Raw genomic sequence first — 25,489 nt, 5'->3', positions numbered from 1 at the left:
TCATCTTTCAGCAGGACAACGACCCTAAGCACACAGCCAAGATATCAAAGGAGTGGCTTCAGGACAACTCTGTGAATGTCCTTGAGTGGCCCAGCCAGAGCCCAGACTTGAATCCGATTGAACATCTCTGGAGAGATCTTAAAATGGCCTTGCACCAACGCTTCCCATCCAACCTGATGGAGCTTGAGAGGTGCTGCAAAGAGGAATGGGCGAAACTGGCCAAGGATAGGTGTGCCAAGCTTGTGGCATCATATTCAAAAAGACTCGAGGCTGTAATTGCTGCCAAAGGTGCATCGACAAAGTATTGAGCAAAGGCTGTGAATACTTATGTACATGTGATTTCTCAGTTTTTTTATTTTTAATAAATTTGCAAAAACCTCAAGTAAACTTTTTTCACGTTGTCATTATGGGGTGTTGTGTGTAGAATTCTGTGGGGAAAAAAAATGAATTTAATCCATTTTGGAATAAGGCTGTAACATAACAAAATGTGGAAAAAGTGATGCGCTGTGAATACTTTCTGGATGCACTGTAGGTGTTGGACTTTTCCAGGTGCGAGAGGGCAGCATGTAGAGCCACTCAGATGGCATCCTCATTTGATCTGTTTGACTGATAGGCAAACTGGTGTTGGTCTAGATCAGCTGGGATGGAGGCTTTGATGTGGGTGATTACCAGTCGTTCAAAGCACTTTGCGATGACAGGGGTGAGAGCGACTGGTCGATCGTCATTAAGACATGTTTTTTTTGGAACAGGTACAATGGTTGTAGATTTTAGGCACAAGGGGACTACACCTAAGGAGAGAGTTTGAATATGTGTGTAAATGGTAAGCGCAGGCCTGGAGCACACGTCCTTGCACATTATCAGGACCTGCTGCCTTCCTTGTATTTATGTTTTTGAATGCCCGCTGCACATCATGTATGTGTATGACCAAAGGCTGTGAGTCTCCGGTCAGCTCGAAGCTGACTGGAGGCTGGTTATTGTCCTTGTCAAACCGTGCAAAGAAACTGATAAGTTCCTCTGCTAGGTTGGCATTGTTATTGGCCAGTGTGTATTGTACATCATTTTTCTTTTTGTAATCCGTGATTAATCGGATGCCTTGCCACATCCGCTGTGAGTCTGAGTTACTGTCAAAGTCCTCCTCAATCTGTTGTTTGTACATTAGATTAGCAGACTTGATGCCCTTCTTGAGGATAGCTCTGGCAGCTCTATAGGTTGAGGTGTCTCCTAATTTAAAGGCTTTGTCCCTTTCCCTGAGCAGCTGTTTGAATTCACTATTCATCCATGGTTTCTCATTTGGGTAGACCTTAATCCTTTTGTTGACAGTGACATTGTCCACACAGTAATTAATATATAACAGCACAGATGAAGTGTGTGTCTCAGTCTGTCTGATGAAAAAATATATTCCAGTCTGTTTGTTCAAAGCAGTCCTGGAGTTGGCAAATGGCAGCTTCAGGCCAAACTTTAACAGTCTTGCTAATTGGATTAGTACTGTTGATAAGGGCTTTGTTTGCTGGAACAAGAAACAAAGAGAGATGATCAGATTTGCCGAGGTGGGGGCGTGGAATGACCTTATAGGCATCTTTTATGTTTGTTTAAACGTGGTCTAAGGTGTTTTCCCCTCTGGTTTTACAATGTACATGTGGATAAAATCTGGGGAATACATCCTTAAGATTCGCTTGATTAAAATCCCCCCAGCAATGATAAAAACTGTATCAAGGTGCAAGTTCTGTTGTTTACTGATAATGTCAAATAATTATTCAAGCGCTGACTTAACATTAGCCTGAGGAGGTATATATACTGCCGTAACAATGACGGTATGTTCTCTCGGTAGGTAAAACGGTCAACATCTTAGCATCAGATATTCCATGTCCGGACAACAAAACTTGTTGATTGTAGTTATATTAGTGCACCAAGCATTAGTAGTATAGACACACAGTCCTCCACCTGTTTTCTTACTGGAATTGGGGTTCGATCGGCTCGATGGAAGGTGCAACCTGCAAGTTTAACTGCTGTGTCCGGTATGGTGGGATCCAGCCACATCTCCGAAAAAATCAAAAGACAACATTCCCTTGTAGTTTTATGTGTGGAAATATCCAGTCGGAGCTCATCCATTTTATTTATGAGTGATCTAATATTCGCAAGAAGAACACTAGGTAGGAAGAGGCATTTTATGCGGAGCAGCTTTTAGCCTAGCTAGTAATCCTTGCTCTCTTGCCTCTTTTTTTGCTTCCTCTCCCTGCGCCGTCTGCGTCGCTGTGTTCCAAGTGTAGGAGTCAACATAAGTCCTGGTGTTGAGAATCTCTTGTGGTATTGCTGCTGTGTTATAATAATTATCTGTGCTAGTAGAGCCAATCTGTAGAAGCTTTTGACGACTGTAGTGGATGATCGCTTCTGTGTGTAAAACGATGAAAGTCAATATTAAGAACGATAATAACAGAAAAGAACACCTATTCGGGGAGCACAAAGTCGCAGCGTCTGTGTGCGCCAACATTGTCCACATCTCCTTCCTGTTCATTTCTAACCTTAACCTTAGTCTTTTCTGAATGTACTTTGAGGCGCTTAGTTTCCAAAGTAGGTTTCCATTTCAGTGTGTTCTGCTTCATTTGTTTCACTTGGCCCTTTAAAACGTAATTTGCAGTAAAGAGGTCAGATTGTAGTCCTTTACACAATTCTGTGGTCACCACCTCCATGATTATGTCAAGCAGTAGACTTAGAATAGGTCCATGATACATTCCCACCTTCACTTCAAAATTTTAATTATCCCCATCTGCTCTCCTAAACACTGTTAATGCTTCGTCATACATTTACCTCACTGTAGACACCTACAATTCCATCCACATTTTTCTCAGTGCCCACTTCAACACCGCTCCTGGTTTCTTTTCCAAATTTAGGAATGCATAATGCAGCTTCTTTCTGTTTACCATATGCTTTTCCTGCATTTGCCTTACAAGTACCTCATCTATTTTCCCAGGTGTGAAAACAAATTGCATTTTTCTAAATTTCAGTAGGATTCTTTCCTCTTAACTACTGTCCTTGTGTGTCAAAAAATTGATGGCTTGATATGACCCACACTGCAGTGGATCACACTTTCCTTAGTATGTTTGTTGGAATGTGCACCATTGTTTTTCAGTCTTCATGAATCTTTCCTTCACACACAGTGTTCTGTAAATGTTAAGATTCCTAATATATTATAGTACTAGATCTGGTTGTTTTGATTAAAGTAGCAATTAAAGTAATGGATTGACTTTATAGAATTAACTTAATGTGATAACCGAAATGTCCATGTTGCATAATTGTATGAAAAGTTGTTCTTATCATAATAGCAAATATTTCACCTGCCATCATGATGACTACCAACACTTTCTTCTTATTAACCTCACTGAATTTTTTTCTGCCTTGTAGTTGCTGGAAGAAATTTGTAACTTGGGTCGTGCACCTGAATACATATGTCAGAAGCCATCAATTCAGAAAGCTGACGGCACTGCATCTGCTCCACCTCCCCGCTCAAATCATGCAGCTGAAGAAGCTTCAAGTGAGGATGAGGAGGAAGAGGAAGTACAAGCAATGCAGAGCTTCAGTAATGTACAGCAAGGAGATCCTGAGCCTATCCAACAGTGAGCATTAAGAGTGCTACCTCTTATTAGAAAACTGTAATTCAGATCTTAGTCATTTTACAATTGTGCATTAACTTTTAATTTGAATCAACTATTTGCTGTAGTTTTTCATCTCGGTATATTACCCGCCCTGGATAACTCAGGTAAAAAAATACCTTCACAGCATTTATTCCAGGCACTGTTTGTGCAGTGCTTAAATGAGTATTGCTCTTCTTTGCTTTTGGTTTCATTATTTTGTCCATTTTGGCATCTCTGATGTTCACTGTTCAGATTTCTCCTAGTCCAGGGGTGGGCAAATTCATTCCTGGAGGGCCGCAGTGGCTGCAGGTTTTTGTTCCAACCCAATTGCTTAATAAGAAGCACTAATTGCTCTAGAAACACTTCTGCTTCATTTTAGTTATCTCCCTCGTTAAGATTATAAACCCTTATTGCTTATTTAAGTCTTAAACAGCTGCATTCTTGGTTTTTAATTGCTCCTTATTAGCAATAAGATGCAAATGACAAAAGAAACCAGCAGTTATCCATTTTGCTTGTTACCCTTTACACCTGTGTGTATTTATCGTGCACTATTTGGTTTAATTAAATACTTGGAAGGAAAGAGAAGAGAAAAAAGTGAAGGATTGAGAATTACCCATCCATTTTACACTTCAAAGTATTTGGATGTTATCCTTAGAATGGAAAAAAAAATCTAAGATATGAGAATGACTTGACATAGCAGAGTTAAAGCACTAACAAGCCATGAACTGTAATTATTGGCAAGGATTGTTTTCTAATTAAGCAACTGGGTTGGAACAAAAACCCGCAGCCACTGTGGCCCTCCAGGAATGAATTTGCTAAGATTGTCCTTAAAGAATGTGTGGGGGGGGGGGGAGGGGGAGTTTAATACAGCCTACATGTTCTTATCTAAGAACTTAACCATTCACAAAATGTATCCTAGGTCATTCTAATCGAAAAGGACAGAATGAATGTATTGAATGTCTGAGAGTGATTTCACATGCCCTGAATTTTATTGGGTGCATTGCAAACAGTGAGTGTGGCTGCAATGGCGAATTGCATCTCAATCATTAGACTGTTGATGTGACATATCTGGTAGAGATGATGTGATTATATACTGCGGGCTTATTTCTTGCGGTGTACCTGTGAATACTTTTAATTGGATTAGCTAAGCTTAAACATTGCCATGCTCAGGGAATACTAAAAACAATAAAATTTATATTTGATATTGCACACCATATTAATTCGGGGACAAGATTAAATTGGTGCATTTTGGGCAGACAGAGAGAGCCCATGTTAATATGGGTACATCAGGTGGAATAAGTGCACTGCTAAGAGGAGAGATCAGAGAATATGTAGTGTCATTTCACTATTTACCACACACACACACACACACACACACACACTGGAACTGGCAATGTTAGATAGAATGTTGAATGCTTAAAAACATTCCACTGATTTTAAAATGTCTATGATGTCCTTCAGCAATAAAGAACCAATGTTAGCTACTTCATTCTTACTACACACTTTCTGCTTTCTGACTGAAATACAGGACAGGGACAAATATAAACATAGTATATTATGCAGCAAATGTTGTGTCTGCTGTTTGTGTGTTTCTGCAATTCCTCCATTACATCTTTGGAGAAATGTCATGTCTAAGTGTTACACTTCAGAAGAATTCCCTAATTTTGCTTCAGAGTGTGGCTATAGTAAAAAGATGTGCCATGACAATTAAACATAAGAAGGATAAACCATTGAGGAATGGAATTCTTCAAAAGTACATGCAACACACTATACTAAAATTGCATGGCCAAAGTCAACATGTATTCCAGGTGGTTGATGCACAGAGAATAGAGACACATCTACAAAATGTGGCAAAACAGTGAGCGGTAATTTTATCTGCATTACATTTAAGCAAGCTCGAGGGCTTCCAGAGCCAAGCAATCTTAACAGATTGAAAAAGCATTGGAAATGCAGTACAATTTGTTCTTATATAGTGCTTTTCATTGAGTACTATGAGCAATTCTTACTTATAATACAAATGTAGATTTTACAAATTACTAAATCCAGAACTGCTATTCATATAAATGCAGAGTTGCTAAACACACAAAGAACAAAGTAGAAACTGATTAAAAATAAACTTAGTCCATCAGTATCAGTCTATTAATTAATTGATGAACTATGGTGCGTTGTCAACAGTGGAGGTTAAAATTATAAAAAATAAAGCGAAAAATAATGTCAGTCCTGGAGACCTCAGCCTATTGGCTGCCTACCATCTCCAGGGTTTTCTGTAGTGCAGGCCGTCCAAGCTGCATAGAGAATCTTTTTATCCAGTTATTCCAACACTCTTTTGTCCAAGATGACTTTTCCATATGCAGGAGAGCAGCCTGGTAGTAGAAGAGTGGCACCAGGTGTCCATGCAGATACTTTGGAGACAGACAGAATAGAGGGAGGGTTTGTAACAGTTTAAAATATTGTGATACTTCTATTTCTGTACAAATGACCAACAAACTGAAGTGCAGTTTGCACAGCTAATTAGCAGCTATGGTCATCCATATTACTAACCAAAGGTTGTAAACCGGATATGGGCGCATCGAGGCGCACGCGCACTGCAACGAGCCCGCCCATAGCTAACGACACAGCCACAGAAAACACAGAAACGAGAAGGTTGTAAACTGGATGTCACGCGCACTGCAACGAGCCCGCCACCTGTAAACTAGACTCGCTCTAATCCACTGTACCAGTAATGTTGATCACATAACGGTCATTCAGTTTGGCGCCCCCCCCAGAGTCAAACGCAGCGGCGTCCCGCCCAAACAACACAACCTGTGAGCTACACTTGCTCTAATCCACTGTGACAGTAATATAGATCTCATGACGGTCACAGACTCTAACCCAGCGGCTTCCCAGACTCCGTGGCTGGCACACGAACACCACAACCTGTAAACTGAACTTGCGCAGCGGTGTCCCAAAACGCGGTGGCACCCGCCCCAGAGTCAAACGCAGCGACTTCCCAAAACGCGGCAGCTTCCCAGAGTCAGTAGGTGGCACCCAAATAACACAACGTAATGCGCCGCAGCGCCCGCCCCAGAGTCAAACGCAGCAGCTTCCCAAAACCCAGCGGCTTCCTAGAGTCAGTACATGGCGCCCAAACAACACAACTTGGGAGCTACACTTGCTCTAATTCACTGTGCCAGTAATATAGATCACATAACGGGCACAGACTCTAACCCAGCAGCTTCCCAGACTCAGTGACTGGCGCACGAACACCACAACCTGTAAACTGAACTTGCTGTGCTCCACTCTGCCAGCAGTCAGTGTCAGCAAAGGCAACAGAATCACGTCTCCACAAAACGAGACCTCCGCTTTACTACAGATATGCTTATGTAATTAAATGACATTTCCTCAGACGCACCCACCCTCCATGATATGTCATCCATCCAGATATCGGACGGAACAGAAACTGTTTGCCATTCTTGGATTTCCGAATCGCTAGCGAATCACGGGCTTACTTGTGGTATACTAGACTAAAGTGATGAGTCTTCAACTTCGATTTAAAAGCTGAGACTGATGGGGCATCTCTTATATTAGCATGTAGTTGATTACACAGCTTTGGGGCCCTGTAACTAAAAACTTGACCTCCCAGTGTTATTTTATTAATCCTTGGAATCTTAACTAGGCCTGTATTTAGGGATCTCAGTGTATGCTGTAGTTTATAACTAATGATAAGCGCAGATAAGTAAGCAGCCCAGAGCTTAACTGGGAGACAGTGTAAGGACTGGAGAACTGGATTTATCTTTATATATAATCTTCATTTGGATCTTGATCTTTGTTTGTCCGCGAATTCCACGCATGCGTAGACCACCTTCCAGTTTAGTACGTTGTTGTTACTCACGGATGTCAACAATGTGCCGGAATAACGAAAGGGGTGGTGGACAGTGTTATGCTGGTTAGCTTCTGAGGCCTGGTTAGAGAATGAGATTGCCGAAGATAAAAGGTTCGTGCCTACGTAACATATGAAAAGAAAGACAGTGGGTAAAATGAATGACAATGAAACAGCACGTTCCGGGAATTATTATTGTTACGTTGTAGCCGGTGAGTGCTGCGCGTCTCACAGTTGTACCCTGGCTTGCTCACGTGTCAGTGAAGTGATCCCTATTTATGCTTTAAAGAGCCTGGATACCTATGTGTCCCCCTTTTTATAACCATTGCTCCGTGTATATTGCCTTACTCTTTGGATTGTCACAAAGCAACCTGCGAGATTGGAGAAAGGTTGAGAAGAGATCGTGAGAGGAAACGACAGCGTTGTGAAAACAAGACGGACTGTGAACGGAGAGAAGCAGAAATGCTCCTCCTCAAGACTTCCTTTTACGAAATTAAATTTATTAAATTGGTGTGTGCAAGACGAGACCAGGGTTTCCTAATCTAGTATTACGTTTATGAGGTGATGTTGAAATCTGGGATCTTTTTCTCATCCTGCACTGCTAATATCTGTCACTGTTCCAAACCGTTCATGAGGATTATTACTGCTCTGAGCTCTAAAGAGAGCTCCTTTTTCTTTTTTATATACTTTTTAACACAATCGGTTTTAAATCGGCGCAGTGGGTAGTGCTGCTGCCTCGCAGTTAGGATACCTGGGTTCTCTCCCTGGGTCCTCCCTGCGTGGAGTTTGCATGTTCTCCCCGTGTCTGCGTGGGTTTCTTCCGGGTGCTCTGGTTTCCTCCCACAGTCCAAAGACATGCAGTTAGGTGCATTGGTGATCCTAAATTGTCCCTAGTGTGTGCTTGATGTGTGTGTGCGCCCTGCAGTGAGCTGGCACCCTGCCTGGGGTTTGTTTCCTGCCTTGCACCCTGTGTTGGCTGGGATTGGCTCCAGCAGACCCCCGTGACCCTGTAGATAGGATATAGCAGGTTGGATAATGGATGGATGGCTTTTAGTATTTTGAAACACCTGCAGCTTTGTTGCCCTTCATCTACACTTCAGTTTTTGGCATTCTAACTTTGAGATCAAGTGTTCAACCAGGCTGAGTTTCTGTGTGCTTTAATCACAATTGTTTTGATTAAGGCTATTGCATCCAAAGCCTCTTTCAATACCTTATTATAATTTATTCGATGATCCAAATCGTTTCCAAGAATTATGCTCGTTTCTCAAAATTTTTGCAAATTTTAATGCAGAGTTATAATCGATGTTGCACTGTCCTTGTTTTAATCTGCGAGTATACCGGTAAGGACAGAACCAAGGTCAACATAAGTAAGTTAAATGAATAATATAATTTAACAGCTAAAGCAAAACTGTTGAGAGTACTAAAGAGAGAAAGGAGTATTTTCCTCCAATATAAACACTTGTTCTAAAATATTATCTATTTAGTTCCTGCCAGGTTTTAAAAAAATTTTAAACAGATCCTCTAAGTGAGAATTAGATTTTTTCCAATTTCAAATAGTGTGTAATATCAGTTATCCACTGACTTAAGAGGTGGGTTAGGATTCTTCCAGTTGGGCAAGACAAGTCTGTGCTACTAATGAAGTAAAGGCAATTAGTTTATTTGTCCTTCTCCATTTTAAGCCCATCTGGGAGTACACCAAACACAGCTGTTAGAGGGTTAGGGGTGATTGTGATTAATCCAGAATGATGTTAATTTGATCCACACCCAAAACATGTGGCCCATTGAAGCTGGAGCTCCATTGCAACGTTCACAGATTGGATCATGCTCTGGAAACATTTTGGACAATTTTAAACGAGATAGATGTGTTCGATAAAAGATTTTAAGTTGAACAATTGAATGTTTTGCACATATAGAGTTAGTGAATTCTGTCCATGGCTGCCTTTCACTCCTTTTCTGAATGTTGAATGAGGAATTCTTTTCCCACTATACCCTGGGATCTTTAAAAGGAAGGAACTTTAAAATGTTTTTATATATTATAGAAATGCTATCCTAGTTCCGCAGACTGATCAATATCTCATCTGGAATAGCAAAAGGTGGGAGGTGAGGAAAATTGGGCAGATTTCATTTAGCAGTGTCTCTAGATGGGAGATAATAGGAAAATTGTCTTGATAGGAGGTTACATTTAAAGTATAATTGTTCATAGGATGCAAAGATATTTATATATATATATATATATATATATATATCTCTAAAGTGTTTAATCCCATACATTGTCCAAACATTAAAAACTGTAAGTTAGAGAGGGTAGAAAGAAGTGGTTGTCATGTAAAGGTGCCAAAGAGAAAATTTTCTCTAACTTGAAGTGCTTCCTACATTGGTTCCATATTGAGTGAATGAAGGGCAATTGGGTTATTAGTATATTGACAATACCTTTGTATTTACTGGTGTACAAAGCAAGGAATATAAAGAAATATTGCAGGATTTCATTTCTATTGCAGACCAAGCAAAAAATCAAGGATTTAATAGCTTGTATGTTTGCCTCCCAGTAATAAAATTGAAAATTAGGTGTAGCCTTGCTGCCTTATGATTTGGTTCATTGTACGGTCGCCTTTTGAATGTGTGGATTTTTCAAATTTCAAATAAATGAGGTTATGATTGAATCTAATTTCTTAAGATTTGTTAATGTATATGGGGGTGTTTTGAAATAGGAAATTCATCTTGACAATGTTAATTCTCCCTACTAAAGTAAGGAGGGTAGATCAATTATGCTTGTCTTGTTTAATTTTGTCTGTACTGAATTTAACAAATATGTAAAGCATTTGCTGAAAGTGTCCGTTTGTACATCAATGTGTATATTAAAATCCTCCATCAACAATACTTGATCAGAGTAAATGGCTAAATCCATTAAAAGGCTTCCAAGTTAAGTCATTGACATTGAATATGGCTCTGGTGGTCTGTAAGTTGTAGTGCTGGTATCTGTTTTAATGTCTAATAAGACTGAATCAAAGAATGTTAAGTAGCCTACATTTTTAGAGGAGGTTTGTATTCCTTCACATAGAATTATCCCAAAGCTGCCTACTCAACCAGTGCTTCTTAATTTATGGTGGAATATGTAAGAGTTTCTTACATAATGTTCAAATTAAAGAAACAAGAAATTTCAACCTGTTTTTCTATTATTGAGTAATTGTTTGATCTTCTATCACACTTACTATAGATTTATACATATCTCATACTAGTAGTAGTAGTAACAGTTGATGTTGTAGGATAAGTTCAGTATTTAAGTCTTTTATTTCTTCACAAACATGGCATATAATTGTTTTAAAGTTGAGGGCTTTCTGTAAATTAAAAAAAAAATTATATATGTAATCTGCACTACTCATTAAGCATGTAGGAAAAACTTAAAAATTTACCAGATATGTCAATTATTCAAGCCAAGGTATTGATCTGCACCTTCTGTGTTTCCAACGCATGTTTGTGACAACAAAAGGAATCTGGAAATAATTTTTATTGCATATTCCTTGCATTTTTCTTGTAGTAAGGATACATTTTTTTATTTGTTTGTGCGAGTTGTTTTGTAAATAGTGAAGAAAATCAAAACAAAACCCAGCACATAACACAGTCTACTGTGATTTTTATCTTTTGGTAGCAAACCACCCCCTTCAGATAAAAGGTTGTTGTGCAGGAAGACCTACATGCTCAGCTGTCGTGCGTGGCTAGTCGTCTTTTATGATGGCAGAATCTCAATATTTGTGTTTCTTTGTTCAGAAATAACTTAGATAAACTATTTTGCAAGATGTCAAATCAATGCTTGACAACTGTCTTGGCTTAGAAAATTGACATATTTGTTAAGGTTTTATGCTTTTTTTCTACTTTTTAGTCTACAATGTAAAGCACAAGTGCATGCAAAATATTTAAGTTATAGAAAGCGATTAACTTTAGAACACAATTTCACGTGACAAATGCATATATAGTACGTTTGTGAAGAAATAACTTCGACTTGAAACACCAAACTTCTCCTTTAAAATAGTACTATCTGAGGTGATTTTCATTATTAGTACTGCACTGTTTTTCAGAGTTGTGGGTACCGAAGAAAGAATTCCTATCCCACTTATGGATTACATTCTCAATGTGGTGAGTAGAGCATTTTGCTTATTAACATTTAGGCAGTATGTTGACTGTAGCTGTGCTTAAAATTAAGCATGTGAAAGTTATTTTTGTCCTGGAGTGTGTTTTGTATAAGTTTTTCCACTTTATTTTTCTACGAGTTCATCTACATCTATTTCTGCATTTTTTTGAGTGATTTGTAGGCAGGCCAGTTTTCAGATCAGAACTACCTGCTTGTTAGAATTTACTGTATTTTGTGTGCGTTATCACCCACAATGTAATATACTTATGCCTTGTTTGTGTTAGACTCCTGCTTTGTTGTGCCACAAATAGTTGTTCCCTGCACGCTAAATTGGGTTAGTACAGTGTGAAATGAATTGAAAATTACCTGCTGTTTTCTGGCAGTTTATAGAGGTGTAGATTGAAAACAGTACAGGTTTTATAAATGCAGTGTTGACAGTTAATGCCTCTAGACAGCAAGGTAGAAATGCATTTAATTTCCTAAACAAATAAACAAGAACTGCACAAGAAATGAATGTTTCACAAATACCATTAAGTTTTAATATGTGAACTTTACAATATGGACCACCAGTACTTCCTTGCACCTGAGGCTGTATTCCATTAACTAGGAGAAAAGGAAAAGCACATTTGCTAATTTTTTAACCTATTTTTAGGGTGTCAGGGAGCTTGTGCTTATTCTGTTCTAATATTTGAAAACTTTTTCTAAATATTCTCTGAGATAGCCTGAACGGTCCTTTTTTGTTTCTTTGCTCTATCCCATTTCCTGCATTATAACAAGATTCACACGAGTTTAGCTTACTGAGCTGAAGTTACAGTGATGATAAAGGCATTTTTCTTGATAGTGTTTTCTTATTTTACCTGCATTCAAATAATTTATCCTTGTTTCAACTCTCATTTTTTCTCATTAAAGATGAAGTTTGTTGAGTCAATTCTAAGCAACAACACTACTGATGACCACTGCCAGGAGTTTGTGACACAAAAGGGATTGTTGCCACTGGTCTCTATACTTGGGCTGCCAAATTTACCTATTGATTTTCCAACATCGGCAGCCTGTCAAGCTGTTGCTGGAGTCTGCAAATCTATACTGGTATATATTTCTGGTTAATACATGTTCATTTTTCTTTTTAAGGATGGATGGCCAGTTCTGACCTTGTATTAAACAAGTCAAGCAATTTCTAATGCAAGTATACATTTGTTCAGCAAGTTATATTTCTCATTAGTCAGTTTTTGAATAATTGGAATCATAGTGCTGAAGGAAAGAAGTAATTATCCCAAAATCACAGTTTAGTTTAATAAGTGAGTAACAAAATGGTTTTAAAGTCCATTTTATAGGGATATGTATTTTTTTTGTGTGCAGATGTCTGAATAAATGTACCCTTTTTTTGAGCATGTTTCTTTTGTGTTATTTTGAACTCCTTCAAAATTAAAGTAATTATGCTAATCAAGTAATTAAGTAAATACTGGCAGGCTCTGCTGTAAGCCAACCTATTGCACTACCAACAGAAACTAATCTAACTAAACTAGTTGGTTCAATGCATGACTGGAGAGTCTCATTATGTTCAAATTAATACATACCTGATTGTCATCAGCATACAAATGAAAGTAAATTGTTTATGAATCTCATTTATTTTTAGGATGTACACAATGATTAGCCATGCTGCTTCTCCAAAGGGGGAGGTTGCGCACTAACCAACCCACCCCCCCCCCCACCAAATTAAACCCGACCTTGGCTTTGTATAGTTTGCAGGTTTTCCCCAGTGTCTACTTAGGTTTTATGTTGTGTGGTGGTCTTAATGTTTTATGATAGGAGAACTTTTTTTCATTTAAATTATCCTGTTGTCCCCAAACCCCACCTGGGGCCTCATGTATAAACGGTGCGTACGCACAGAAATGTTTCGTACGAACGTTTCCACGCTCAAATCGCAATGTATAAAACCTAAGCTTGGCATAAAGCCACGCACATTTCCACGGTACCTCATACCCTGGCGTACGCATTTCTCCGCTCGGTTTTGCAGACTGGTGGCACCCAGCGTCAAAGCAGTGCTACTGTTCCTGTGTGGTCACCCTTTCTTTCTTAGATCCGCATTCCTGACGCGGCTTTATAAATACACTGAAACTAACTGCAAATTGTTTATTAGTGTAATGCATCTGATTGTAATTAACCTGCAGCAATATAATGGTCCAGGGAATAGCCATAGTATTCCAAATACCATAACTGCTTTAGCGTTGTTACTCTCAATGCATCATCTTCTTTCTTCAGCTACTCCCGTTAAGGGTTGCCACAGCGGATCATTTTCCATATTACTCTCACTGTACCACTCAGAGTATTTATATCACTGTATCTGAGTGGGGAATCACAGCAGCAGCTAATTGGAAAGAGAATTATTGGTATACAGCATGAAGCAGATGCTGCCTGAGCCACGGCAAAACGTTTCAAAGACTTTCCTGTACGGACTTCGCGGTTTAGAAAAAGTTTCATCTCAAGAACTATAAACGCACTCAATCAGTCCATCAAGTGCTCCTTGTAGAACTGTTTGTACTTATAAGTACGATTACCTCACTGTAAACTTGCACTACAGTTATAATATTGCACAACCTGCGCCACTTTATAAAGCGCGTATTTACATATGATGACGATATCATTTTTAAGATGAAATGCAGCAAAATATGTTGATTATATTATACGATAAAACTTTAACTTCATTTAAATAATCTGTATTGTTAATGATTAAACATGTGAGGACACGGTGCTGCAGCGCTAGCTAGTTCAGGGATTGTTCCTGCATTGCGCTGTATTCTTGCTGGTGCTGACGCGACATTGGAAGGATAGATGGATAGAATAATTAAACATGTACTACGAAGATATTTCAATGTTCCTTAAAAGTTTTGAAGAATCGGCATTCTAAGCTTACAGATGGCTTCACGTCTATGACAGAGCTGATTGTGTGGTGATTGGGTATTTGGAGAAGGAAAAGTAAGGACAGGAATTGGAGGTTAGTACGTTTGAAAGAGACAGTACTTCTGTAATAAATTGTCATCGAAGGTCACGCATGGCGCAGCAAGCCTCTTGCGTGAAACATGAACAAGCACTGCGCCACCGTGTTCCCATGTTTAATAACATGCTTTCATTCCTATCATCATGAAAAAGATATCACGTATACATCTCAGTATTTTAATTATTCAGAGAGCAGTAATACCACAAATGTAATGGATTATGTGTCCTGTCGGAGAAAGAGGAAAGCCCGTTTAAGAAGCAGGTAGTGATTCACACACAGAGCACATAGAAGATCAAATACAGAACAAAGCATTTAACGTGCTACTTTAGTTACAACGAGCTGTATATACCCGGCGTTGCCCGGGGCAGAAGTAACCTAATCGGTCAAACACTTACATATATACCAAAGTAAACCTAATCGGTCAAACACTTACATATATAAAAAAACCGAACCTAATCGGACAAACAGCTTCATATATACAGAAGCGAACCTAATCGGACAAACAGCTAATCTATATACATAAGCAAACCTAATTGGTCAAACAGTTACATAAATACAAAAGCAAACCTAATCGATGAAACAGCTTCATATATACAGAAGCGAACCTAATTGGTCAAACAGTTATGCATGTGCAGAATAATTTTACAAAGATTATGCGTGTTAACAATCATTAAAAAGAAAAGATTGAGGAACTCTTCTTCTATATGTGATGAAGCTGACTTGACGAAGACGTAGGTGGCATAGATTGGTTTTTGTAAAACAGAAGAAAAAAATGAGTATCTATTATTATTTTAAATTAGAATGAAAATGAGAACCTTGATTAGAGATAGATTATCCGTATTAAAATATGTGCATGAATAAACTTTTGCTAACTCTCTAGCAAAAGTTTATTCATACAAATTGGAATGGGATGGCTTTGTGAAAAAGTAAAAATTACATAAAATAAATTGAGAATGCGTACTTCCATTTGACTGAGATTATCTGTAATGATGAAAAAAAAGTTAGTATGTTTTTTTTTCCATACGGGAAGGATGTAAAACCTACATAGGCACCCTTCAGCCCGTACTGAAGGGTAGTGTCAGATTCTTACTGACTAAAAAACACCCTTTTTATTCCACAGCTACCCGAAAAACCACTATTAGGCATTACTTTGGGGTGGCAGTAGTTTAGTTATGAAACAGCTGGGTCCTGCAAAAAATCTGTCTTATTAGTGGCTTCATCACATATAGAAGAACAGTTCCTCAATCTTTTCTTTTTCATGATTGTTAACACGCATAATGTTTGTAAAATCATTGTGCACATGCATAACTGTTTGACCAATTAGGTTCGCATCTGTATATATGAAGCTGTTTGATCGATTAGGTTTGCTTTTGTATTTATGTAACTGTTTGACCAATTAGGTTTGTTTATGTATATAGATTAGCTGTTTGTCTGATTAGGTTTGCTTCTGTATATATGAAGCTGTTTGTCCGATTAGGTTCGGTTTTTTTATATATGTAAGTGTTTGACCGATTAGGTTTACTTTGGTATATATGTAAGTGTTTGACCGATTAGGTTACTTCTGCCCCGGGCAACGCCGGGTATATACAGCTCGTAAATTATTAAACAGTAAAATCTTCTTCTGTAATTTGCTACCGTGGCAATTTGTGTGTCTGTCCAGGATTTTAAATGACCTGTAGCTCGCAAACCGTTGCACCTATACACTTGAAATATGGTACACATATAGTACGTCACGTCTACTATCCGCTTTATGGGTGATGATTGTTTTAGTCTTTTTATCTTTATTTTATTTTATTGTACAATCAAGTCCTATCTGCGCACAGCAGGGCAGCCGTGGGCGGATGCGTATGGTGTATTCACTCGATGTTATCGTGCATTGCGCTGTCAGTGGTATTTTGATAAAAGAATTTGAACAACATATAAGAAGCGTATAAATTATTAAACAGTAAAACATTAACATTTAAGAAGTAAAGTTACATTAAGTACTACTGCTGTGCCTTCGGGTATACCTCATTTTTTGTTTGCCCATTACATGCTTAAATGTATACATTTTTTGGTGCACCTACCCGAGAACACGCGACATATAACCGAGCGTGGGAGAAGCATGGATTTTAAACACGCGTTGAGTTGATGTGCTGGTCTCCCTCGTGAAATAACTGGTAATGTTTGACTAAAATCTACAGCGAGTAAAACGACATTAGCTCCTATTTTTTTTTTTACGATCTCTGAGATGTTGCTTTTTTCGGTTCAAGGCTTCATAAGCTCTTTTATGTTGTATGGTGTACTTATCCCAAACCATCATCTTTGAATGTTGCAAGACTTTCGCCTTGTATGTAGATCGGGGTAATTACATTCATTGCATTCCTAGTCTGAATCACAATGTGATTGTATGGGTGGTTACCTGGCACTGTAGGGTTGCCACCCGTCCTTTAAAATACGGAATCGTGCCGCGTTTGAGAATGAAATTGCGCGTCCCGTTTTGAATCAATACTGACGGGATTTATCCCGTATTTTTTTTATCATTTTTTTTTTAAAGCAGCGTCTCATGCAAATCATCCCACACACATTTTATGAAGATGCCTCCTTTCCTACTTTTGATTGGGTAATACTTGATGTCATCGTTAGTTTGATTGGTGTTTTTAACTGTCCAGTGAGTAGGGCGTGTCTTTCAACCGTAAGCAGATTTTTTGCACTGGTATCACTGACCTCGACGACGGCGACGTTATACGTCAAAAATAAATTACGATAAATGACGATTTTACCGATACTTTATTACGACGGCGGCTACATAGACACGATCAAATAAAAACAAAAAAATCAAATAATCATTCTACATTTTCAAAACGTCGAAAAAACGACGGAATGAAAAAAAGGCCCACCCGACGACCCACCCATTCCATTTTTATATATATAGATGGGACTTGAGAATCTAGTAAACTTAACGATTTTAAGATGAAGCTTATGATGTTCTACTTTAATGGCAAAATAAACTACATGATTAAAGTGGAAATTTCAAGATTAAAGTTGACATTTCGTGCTTTTTTCCCCACCGTGTGCCTATTTTTGTCTGTACCCTAATAAGCTTTCATATGACACTCTGATGGTCCGCTACGAGTCGCCTTTTCACGCCGACTTTGATATGTGATTTCTTTTTTATTTCGGGCACTGTGTTACTTTGTGAACTTGAGCTTTCGAGTTTCTCCGATACTCTGTCACTTGATCAACTTCATTTTGTTGATTATACCGCTGTTTAAACCAACAAATAGTACGTTTTCCCTTTGCCTCCACTTGGTATTCGCTTATATTTTTCCCCGTGCTTTTCCCATTGTCTTTTCACAGAAGGCTATTTATATTGATTTGCATATTCAAAGAGGTGTAATTCTGGGAGGAGTTGGGGCAGGACAGAAGGCACGTGCATTACTTTTCACGCTGATCGGGATTTATGTAGAGGAAGAACGTGGAAGTTTGCGTACGTACAGATTCCTGCATCTGGATTTTTCTGTGCGTACGCACATTCCTGCTTTTGTGCTTACGCCATGTTATAGTGAATTCTGCGCACGGCGTTATACATGAGGCCCCTGGTCCTTGTATAGTTTGCAAGTTTTCCCCAATGTCTACTTAGGTTTTACTTTGTCTGGTAGTCTTAATGTTTTATGATGGGAGAAGTTTTTTCCATTTAAATGATCGATCACAAGGGTTTCTGGCACATCTAATATATAATTAAGCCCAAATAGAGAGTTCCAGTTCATCACACTACCTCTTTTGAGCTGGTTCATTGCTATGTGCTGTATATGGACTCTTACAGTACCATTACACAGGGAAAATCAAAACTTGTTCAAATATGTTTTGAATTTAAATGATCTCCGTTTGTTAAACTGTTTTCCTTAAAATTAGGTACAGATTATAATAAAATGAATAATTTGCTAATGTAAAACGATGGGGGGCGGGGGGAGTAAAATTCAAGGCTGCTTCTGTTGCTGTCAGTTATCTCTGCTAAAATGCATTATATATAGAGAGGAAAAAGGACTATCTGTTTCTCACTACCAACAATTAATGAGACATCTCAAGATGGCTTACACGTTATTTTCCTTATACTCGGTGGAAAGGGGATCTCTGTTAAAAGCTCATCAAGTTAAACACACATTTTGCGAAGGAATATTGTGCCATTTATTGGTAAAACACAGGAACTTAAGAAGTTGTATTGTTTACATTTTGACATAAATCAAGTGATGCAAGCAGGTGACACAAATACATAGCACAATAGACATTTCTTTGTTTCTGTAAAACTTTTGATTTTTTTTTTTTTAAGCAAGCTATGCAAGGGGTGTTCTTGTTAAATCTCAAAGAAGGAACTTTTTATATCTAGTGCCTTTCATGTTGCAAAATGCTAGTACTGATTACCTGAACTCTACAAAGCTATACCACACTTGTGTATTTGTGGTGTTGATCTCATTTGTAATATTTTCTCACAATCAAAATAACTGAATTCAGATCAAGACACTCCTATGGCAATGAGTTAGCATTTTTATCACAGTAATTATTATGAGAGCTTCTGACAGTTGTAAGTATAGTTGAGAATTGTTATTTAAGTGTAAAAATGCAACAAAAGGCAACACTTTCCTTATGTTTTTAATATTCTACAAGAGTAATACTGTATTCAGACTGGATTTTGTAATGCATCTCTACAATGAAATTCAGTGACTAGAGTTTAAACTTGGATTCCAATTTGTGGACTCAAATCTATTTAAATTATTACTAGGGGGCTCCGCCCCCTGCTCCTTCGCTCGCCAACCCCCGGTGTTGGGAAATTACAAAGAGCGTGATGTATGAATGAGATATAGCATAGTGTGAAGGTGTAGATGACGCAGTGGCACAGTGTAAAGGTTTATTGGAAAATTTCTTTTTAAACAACATTAGTAGTAAAGATGGTGTGTTGTCCTTGAATGATTTTTCCTTGGCATGGAGCATTTATGACCTTAACTTTAACGTCAGATGAACGTCGAAGTTGTGAGAAGGCCACATAAAGTTGTCCATGTCCAAAAACGGGCTCAGATAGGTAGATGCCAACCTTGTGCATGGTTTGTCCTTGTGATTTGTTGATGGTAATGGCAAAGGCAGGTTTAATGGGGAATTGTTTCCATTTAAGTGTAAAAGGTAATTCCAGGTCAGAACTTGTAAGATCAATTTTAGGAATTAGAACAGTATTGTTAGCATGTGATCCTGTAAGAACTGTTGCTTGAATAACATTGTGTGTTATGGTGTAGACGACTAAACGTGTACCATTGCATAAACCCTGTTTAGTGTTAAGGTTTCTTAATAGCATGAGTATTGTTCCGTTTTTAAGGCTAAGACTGTGTTGTGGTAATCCGGCTGGGTTAATAGTGTTCAAATATGCTAAGGGGAAATTAAGATGGTCATTGTCGTCATCAGAGTCAACTTTGTCAGAGTTTAGAAAGAGGTGTGACTCTCCAGGAAGTAATGAAATGACCTGGTTATTAATGTGATCAACAGTAATATTTTTTGGACATAATATACTTCATTGTGTTAAAAGGGGCATTTGGTCTAATGAGACCGCTGTTCCAAATATCTCCGTAAGTAAGTCGTCGCAGATGAAGGGTTGAGGAATTGTAATAATATCTGGGTGAAGTCCATCTGTATTGGTGAGTGTACAATGTTGTAGTTGTAATAACCAATTGTTATATTCGGGATCTGGAAATCGCATGTTTTGTACCAAGTGTATCTTTAGAAAGTAATGCCAATTGTTCGCGTAACATTTTTTGTTCCGCGGTTTTAGAAGCGCGCCGAGGTGGATTTTTTTTTTTATGCGGGTTCGTGTTTGTGGTCCCGTTACTCGAGCCGTCTAGTTTTGTATCCGTGATCGTGCATTGATGACTTGTTTGATCTTTATCGTTAGGAATATGGATAAGTAATAAGTAGGATCGAACTCACTGTTAATATGCGGACTGTTCGTTTCTTCGTATTATCACCAATCAGGTGTCACGCCTGTATATGTATTGTAGTTCGGTCTCGTGTTGTTTATATGACGTTGTCGCGTATTTTAAGGTGGACTGAATAATAGCTGAGCGCATGGCATGTGGAGCAATAGGTAAGCACTGTCTAAAATCTCCTCCTAATAAAAGTACCTTTCCTCCAAAGGGAGTATTATTATTCATCAACGTTTGTAGAAGTTTATCAGTGGTGTTGAGTAAGTGACTGGATGCCATTGTACATTCATCTATAATTAATAGTGTGGCAAGACGGATGTCATGTGCATTGTTACTGTGCATTGTCATAGTGGATACCGATGTTTCTGTGATTGGGACCGGTATTTGGAATAAGGAGTGCCATGTGTTTTTGAAGCCGAGACATTTTTTCTTCCGCGGTTTCAGAAGCGCTTTGTAGGTGCCGACGTGATTTGTGCATATTTGCGTTCTTGATTTGTTTCAGGGTGCACTGTTCCAATGCGATGTAATATTTGTCCACATACGCGAAAGCAGTATGGGTCATTGCCTTTTGGTGACCTGATATTTACTCCGGTAGATGCAAAATCAAATGAACTATTGTAGGATGTAATGCAGTTCATAAAGTTTTTACTTTCAGGTACTTCGTTAGTTAGAAGCTTCTGTAGATATGCAGGATATGAATGTAAAGGAGGCAGTGTAATTTGACTTTTTTGACAACAACGTGTAAATTTATTACTTGTATTGCCATTTGTTTCTTCAGGGAAGTTAAGTGAATGACAATGATTGCAAATGACATTCATTAATCCCAATGAATTTTCATGAAAAGTGGACATATTATTGAACGCGCTGTCGGCTAACTGGCGCAATTGTTAGTGTGGTCGTGGGTCTGAATCGTCCTTTTTGTGTACATTTCGCGTGCTATGTCCGTAGTCTGTCCCGTTTCGTGTCCAATGGGCTTTGTGTGGCGCTCGCGGCTTGTTTTTTTTTTGTGTGCTGGGGGCTTGTTGCCTGAGTTTTTATTTCTGTTAGTGGAGGGGGTGTTTGTGTGTCGTGGGGCTGAATCGTCCTTTTTGTGTGCGAACCGTTTCGTGTGCTATGTGTGCCTGCGTGTGACTCCTTTGTTTTTGGTGTCCTAGGGGCGCGTGGCCTCATTTCTTATTTCAGTTATTGGAGGGGGGCTTTGGGTGTCGTGGGTCTCAATCCTCTTCTTTGTGTGTGTCCCGTTTCGTGTGCAATGGCTTCGTGCGTTTACGTTGCATTCCATCCAGCCGGTTTCCGTTGTTTGGGGTGGGGGGGGGGTGTCTCGGGGGAATTGTGGGGCGCCTGCGCAGTACGTCTTTTGTGGCCACGGCCCATGGCCGGATGTCCCTGCGTCCATCCGGTTTAGCATTCTCAGTTATTAATATGGATTGCCGGAAACCAAAAGCCCATTCCATAAAGTTGTCCATCTGATAGGAACACCAAACTGCAGTTACCTTCTGTTTGATGTTTGCATCTTTTCTAAATCCTTCCTATAGGTTAACATATGTTGTCCAACCTTGATCTTAATTTTTTTTTTTTTTTTTTTTTAACAACTTGTTCAGTGAAGTGATGTCATTCTGCACTTTTGTTTCTGTTATTTAATCCTACTGCCTTGGAAAATCAGGTTAGAACTTGTAAGGTGTTAGTGAAATTTCAGAAGTTTTAATGGGAACTCAATAATACACTTGGCAGTATACAAAGTTATGGTCAATTAACTGGTTTTGTTGGTGCTGGTTTTAGTCTAAAGCTTATTTAACCTTTGAGGCATGAAATGCTTCCTGGCAAAACTTAATAAAGTTGTCAAGTGATTGCTTGTCAAAATATGCTGAACAAATTGATTTATATTCTAAGTAAAATTGCTAAGGCTTTTATAATATTGCAGAGGATTGAAAAGTTGTAGTTGCACTTTGGCTAAATGGTTGGCCAGTAACTGGGAAGATATGTTAAGTATGTTCTGGTAGTTACATATATGTAGTGCACATTTTCGTGATGTTTTCAGAGCCCTTACCAGTGTGTATGAATTTTTCTCCTCTACAGACTTTATCACATGAACCTAAAGTTCTACAAGAGGGTTTACTACAGCTTGATGGAATCCTATCATCGCTAGAGCCTTTGCACAGACCTATTGATGCTCCTGGTGGTTCAGTTCTTTTGCGTGAACTTGCAAATGCAGGAAATGTGACTGATGCAACATTGTCTGCCCAGGCTACACCATTATTACACGCTCTCACTGCTGCACATGCTTACATAATGATGTTTGTCCACACATGCAGAGTTGGGCAGGTAAGTGTTTTTCTGTGTAATTTTGTAAATCTTTAAAATTCAATGCACACTTTAAGTAGACATAGCATTGTTGGGGATCATAATATTCACTATTTGCTAATGTATAAGCAGAGTTTTGACAGTTGCATATGAGAACTCTTGTACATGCTGGTTGGTTAAATTCTGATAGGTTGCTCTTGAACAGCTGTGTTTTTATTTTCTCTGACACATGAGTTCCATTAGGAAAAAAAAACAGAATTACTTTGTGCTGTAGAATTACACCTTACTAACTGCAATTGGTTTAGCACTTGTATATAGCATTAAATTCTATGCTTTATGCATTGTATGTTTGGACGTCCTCTGGCTCAAACTCAGAGGTGAGATGTGAAGTAGTCAAGTCCTGTAAGCCCTATTCTTGTCTGGACCATCCCCAGATTCCTTTTAATGTGTTGCTGGCACTTGTGGGGAAAAAATAATTAAAAATGAGAGTTCACTGAAGAATTTATTCACTACAGGTCAGATTGATAAATATTTTAACTATGTTGTCCAGTAAATAATGCCATGGGTTTCATCCTAAGTGGTACCAAGTCAGGGCCTAACTTATAATCTAGTGGAAACATTAATGAGCTGTCTTTGTTGTTTTGTTAAAATTGGACATTAACCCCAGTGCCATGACCAACATGGCTACAAGTTTAAGGAGCATGTGGTGGTGAGTCTGTCATCAATTGAAATGTTTGTCACCATGTAATTTGGTATAAAATCCTCTGCTTGGACAGGTAAATATACAAGACATTCTGTCTTATAAATTCCTAGTCCCATATAGTTAAAATATTATTTTGCTTTTGGTGGAATGAACGTGGAGCAACAGTTTTCTGTTTGCTTAACTGGTGAATAGAAAACGCCAGCACTACAAATACAAAATCGCAAAGGCTTATTTAATGAATTGTAGTAAGCACAAATGCTGTATCTCACTTTCTGCTTTCAAAATCTTGCTCTGTCTGCAAAGCGCAATCACATTTTTATCTTGTTCCATCTGCTTACACTGTGTCTGTTGTTGAGAAATCTGTTTTCAATGACTGAAATAGTAAGCACAATCCTGGGTGAATTAAAATTTTGTGCTATGCCATTTCTAACTTATTTTCAAAACTAGCATGTCCCCTGCGGCTCTACCCAAGTAATAGTGTAACAGGAAATCAAACAAACTGGTATCGCTAGCTACTCAGAGGCAAGGTACGCACCAAAACATGGCCAGGGGTAGACCGATTCAAACGGAGGCTGGCGCATGAGTGAGGAGGGCCCTGTCTGGGCCCCCATTCCTGACGTCACCCTTCCCTCGGCCTGTAGCCTCTGCCTCGGTTTACCGTGAATAAATCACAAGTTGGACGTTGGAGATATATATATATATATATATATATATATTATATATACACACACACACAGTACATCCGGAAAGTATTCACAGCGCATCACTTTTTCCACATTTTATGTTACAGCCTTATTCCAAAATGGATTAAATTCATTTTTTCCCTCAGAATCCTACACACAACACCCCATAATGACAACGTGAAAAAAGTTTACTTGAGATTTTTGCAAATTTATTAAAAATAAAAAAATTGAGAAAGCACATGAGCTCAGGTGCATCCTGTTTCCCCTGATCATCCTTGAGGTGTTTCTGCAGCTTAATTGGAGTCCACCTGTGGTAAATTCAGTTGATTGGACATGATTTGGAAAGGCACACACCTGTCTATATAAGGCCCCACAGTTGACAGTTCATATCAGAGCACAAACCGAGCATGAAGTTAAAGGAATTGTCTGAAGACCTCTGAGACAGAATTGTCTCGTGGCACATATCTGGGGAAGGCCTGTATGGTAGAGTGGCCAGACAGAAGCCACTCCTTAGTAAAAGGCGCATGGCAGCCCGCCTGGAGTTTGCCAAAAGGCACCTGAAGGACTCTCAGACCATGAGAAAGAAATTCTCTGGTCTGATGAGACAAAGATTGAACTCTGTGGTGTGAATGCCAGGCATCACATTTGGAGGAAACCAGGCACCGCTCATCACCAGGCCAATACCATCCCTACAGTGAAGCATGGTGGTGGCTGCATCATGCTGTGGGGATGTTTTTCAGCGGCAGGGACTGGGAGACTAGTCAGGATAAAGGGAAAGATGACTGCAGCAATGTACAGAGACCTCCTGGATGAAAACCTGCTCCAGAGCGCTCTTGACCTCAGACTGGGGTGACGGTTCATCTTTCAGCAGGACAACGACCCTAAGCACACAGCCAAGATATCAAAGGAGTGGCTTCAGGACAACTCTGTGAATGTCCTTGAGTGGCCCAGCCAGAGCCCAGACTTGAATCCGATTGAACATCTCTGGAGAGATCTTAAAATGGCTGTGCACCGACGCTTCCCATCCAACCTGATGGAGCTTGAGAGGTGCTGCAAAGAGGAATGGGCGAAACTGGCCCAAGGATAGGTGTGCCAAGCTTGTGGCATCATATTCAAAAAGACTTGAGGCTGTAATTGCTGCCAAAGGTGCATCAACAAAGTATTGAGCAAAGGCTGTGAATACTTATGTACATGTGATTTCTCATTTTTTTTATTTTTAATAAATTTGCAAAAACCTCAAGTAAACTT

At 38.9% G+C, this 25,489-nt stretch overlaps 1 protein-coding gene across 1 annotated transcript in view; it reads left to right on the top strand.

Moving 5' to 3' along the window:
- The window catches only part of huwe1 (HECT, UBA and WWE domain containing E3 ubiquitin protein ligase 1), a 387,803-nt gene that overhangs the window by 174,635 nt on the left and 187,679 nt on the right, over positions 1 to 25,489 (top strand). Inside the window, 4 exon segments of the mRNA XM_051933601.1 lie at positions 3,400 to 3,611; positions 11,562 to 11,619; positions 12,524 to 12,700; positions 22,631 to 22,876. Coding sequence (XP_051789561.1) covers positions 3,400 to 3,611; positions 11,562 to 11,619; positions 12,524 to 12,700; positions 22,631 to 22,876 — 693 coding nt within the window.

The sequence above is a fragment of the Erpetoichthys calabaricus genome, chromosome 11 (genome assembly GCF_900747795.2).
Source record: "Erpetoichthys calabaricus chromosome 11, fErpCal1.3, whole genome shotgun sequence".
In the NCBI taxonomy this organism is placed as follows: Eukaryota; Metazoa; Chordata; class Cladistia; order Polypteriformes; family Polypteridae; genus Erpetoichthys; species Erpetoichthys calabaricus.
The sequence above is the reverse complement of the archived record's forward strand: the minus strand, read 5'-3'. Positions and strand labels throughout refer to the sequence as shown.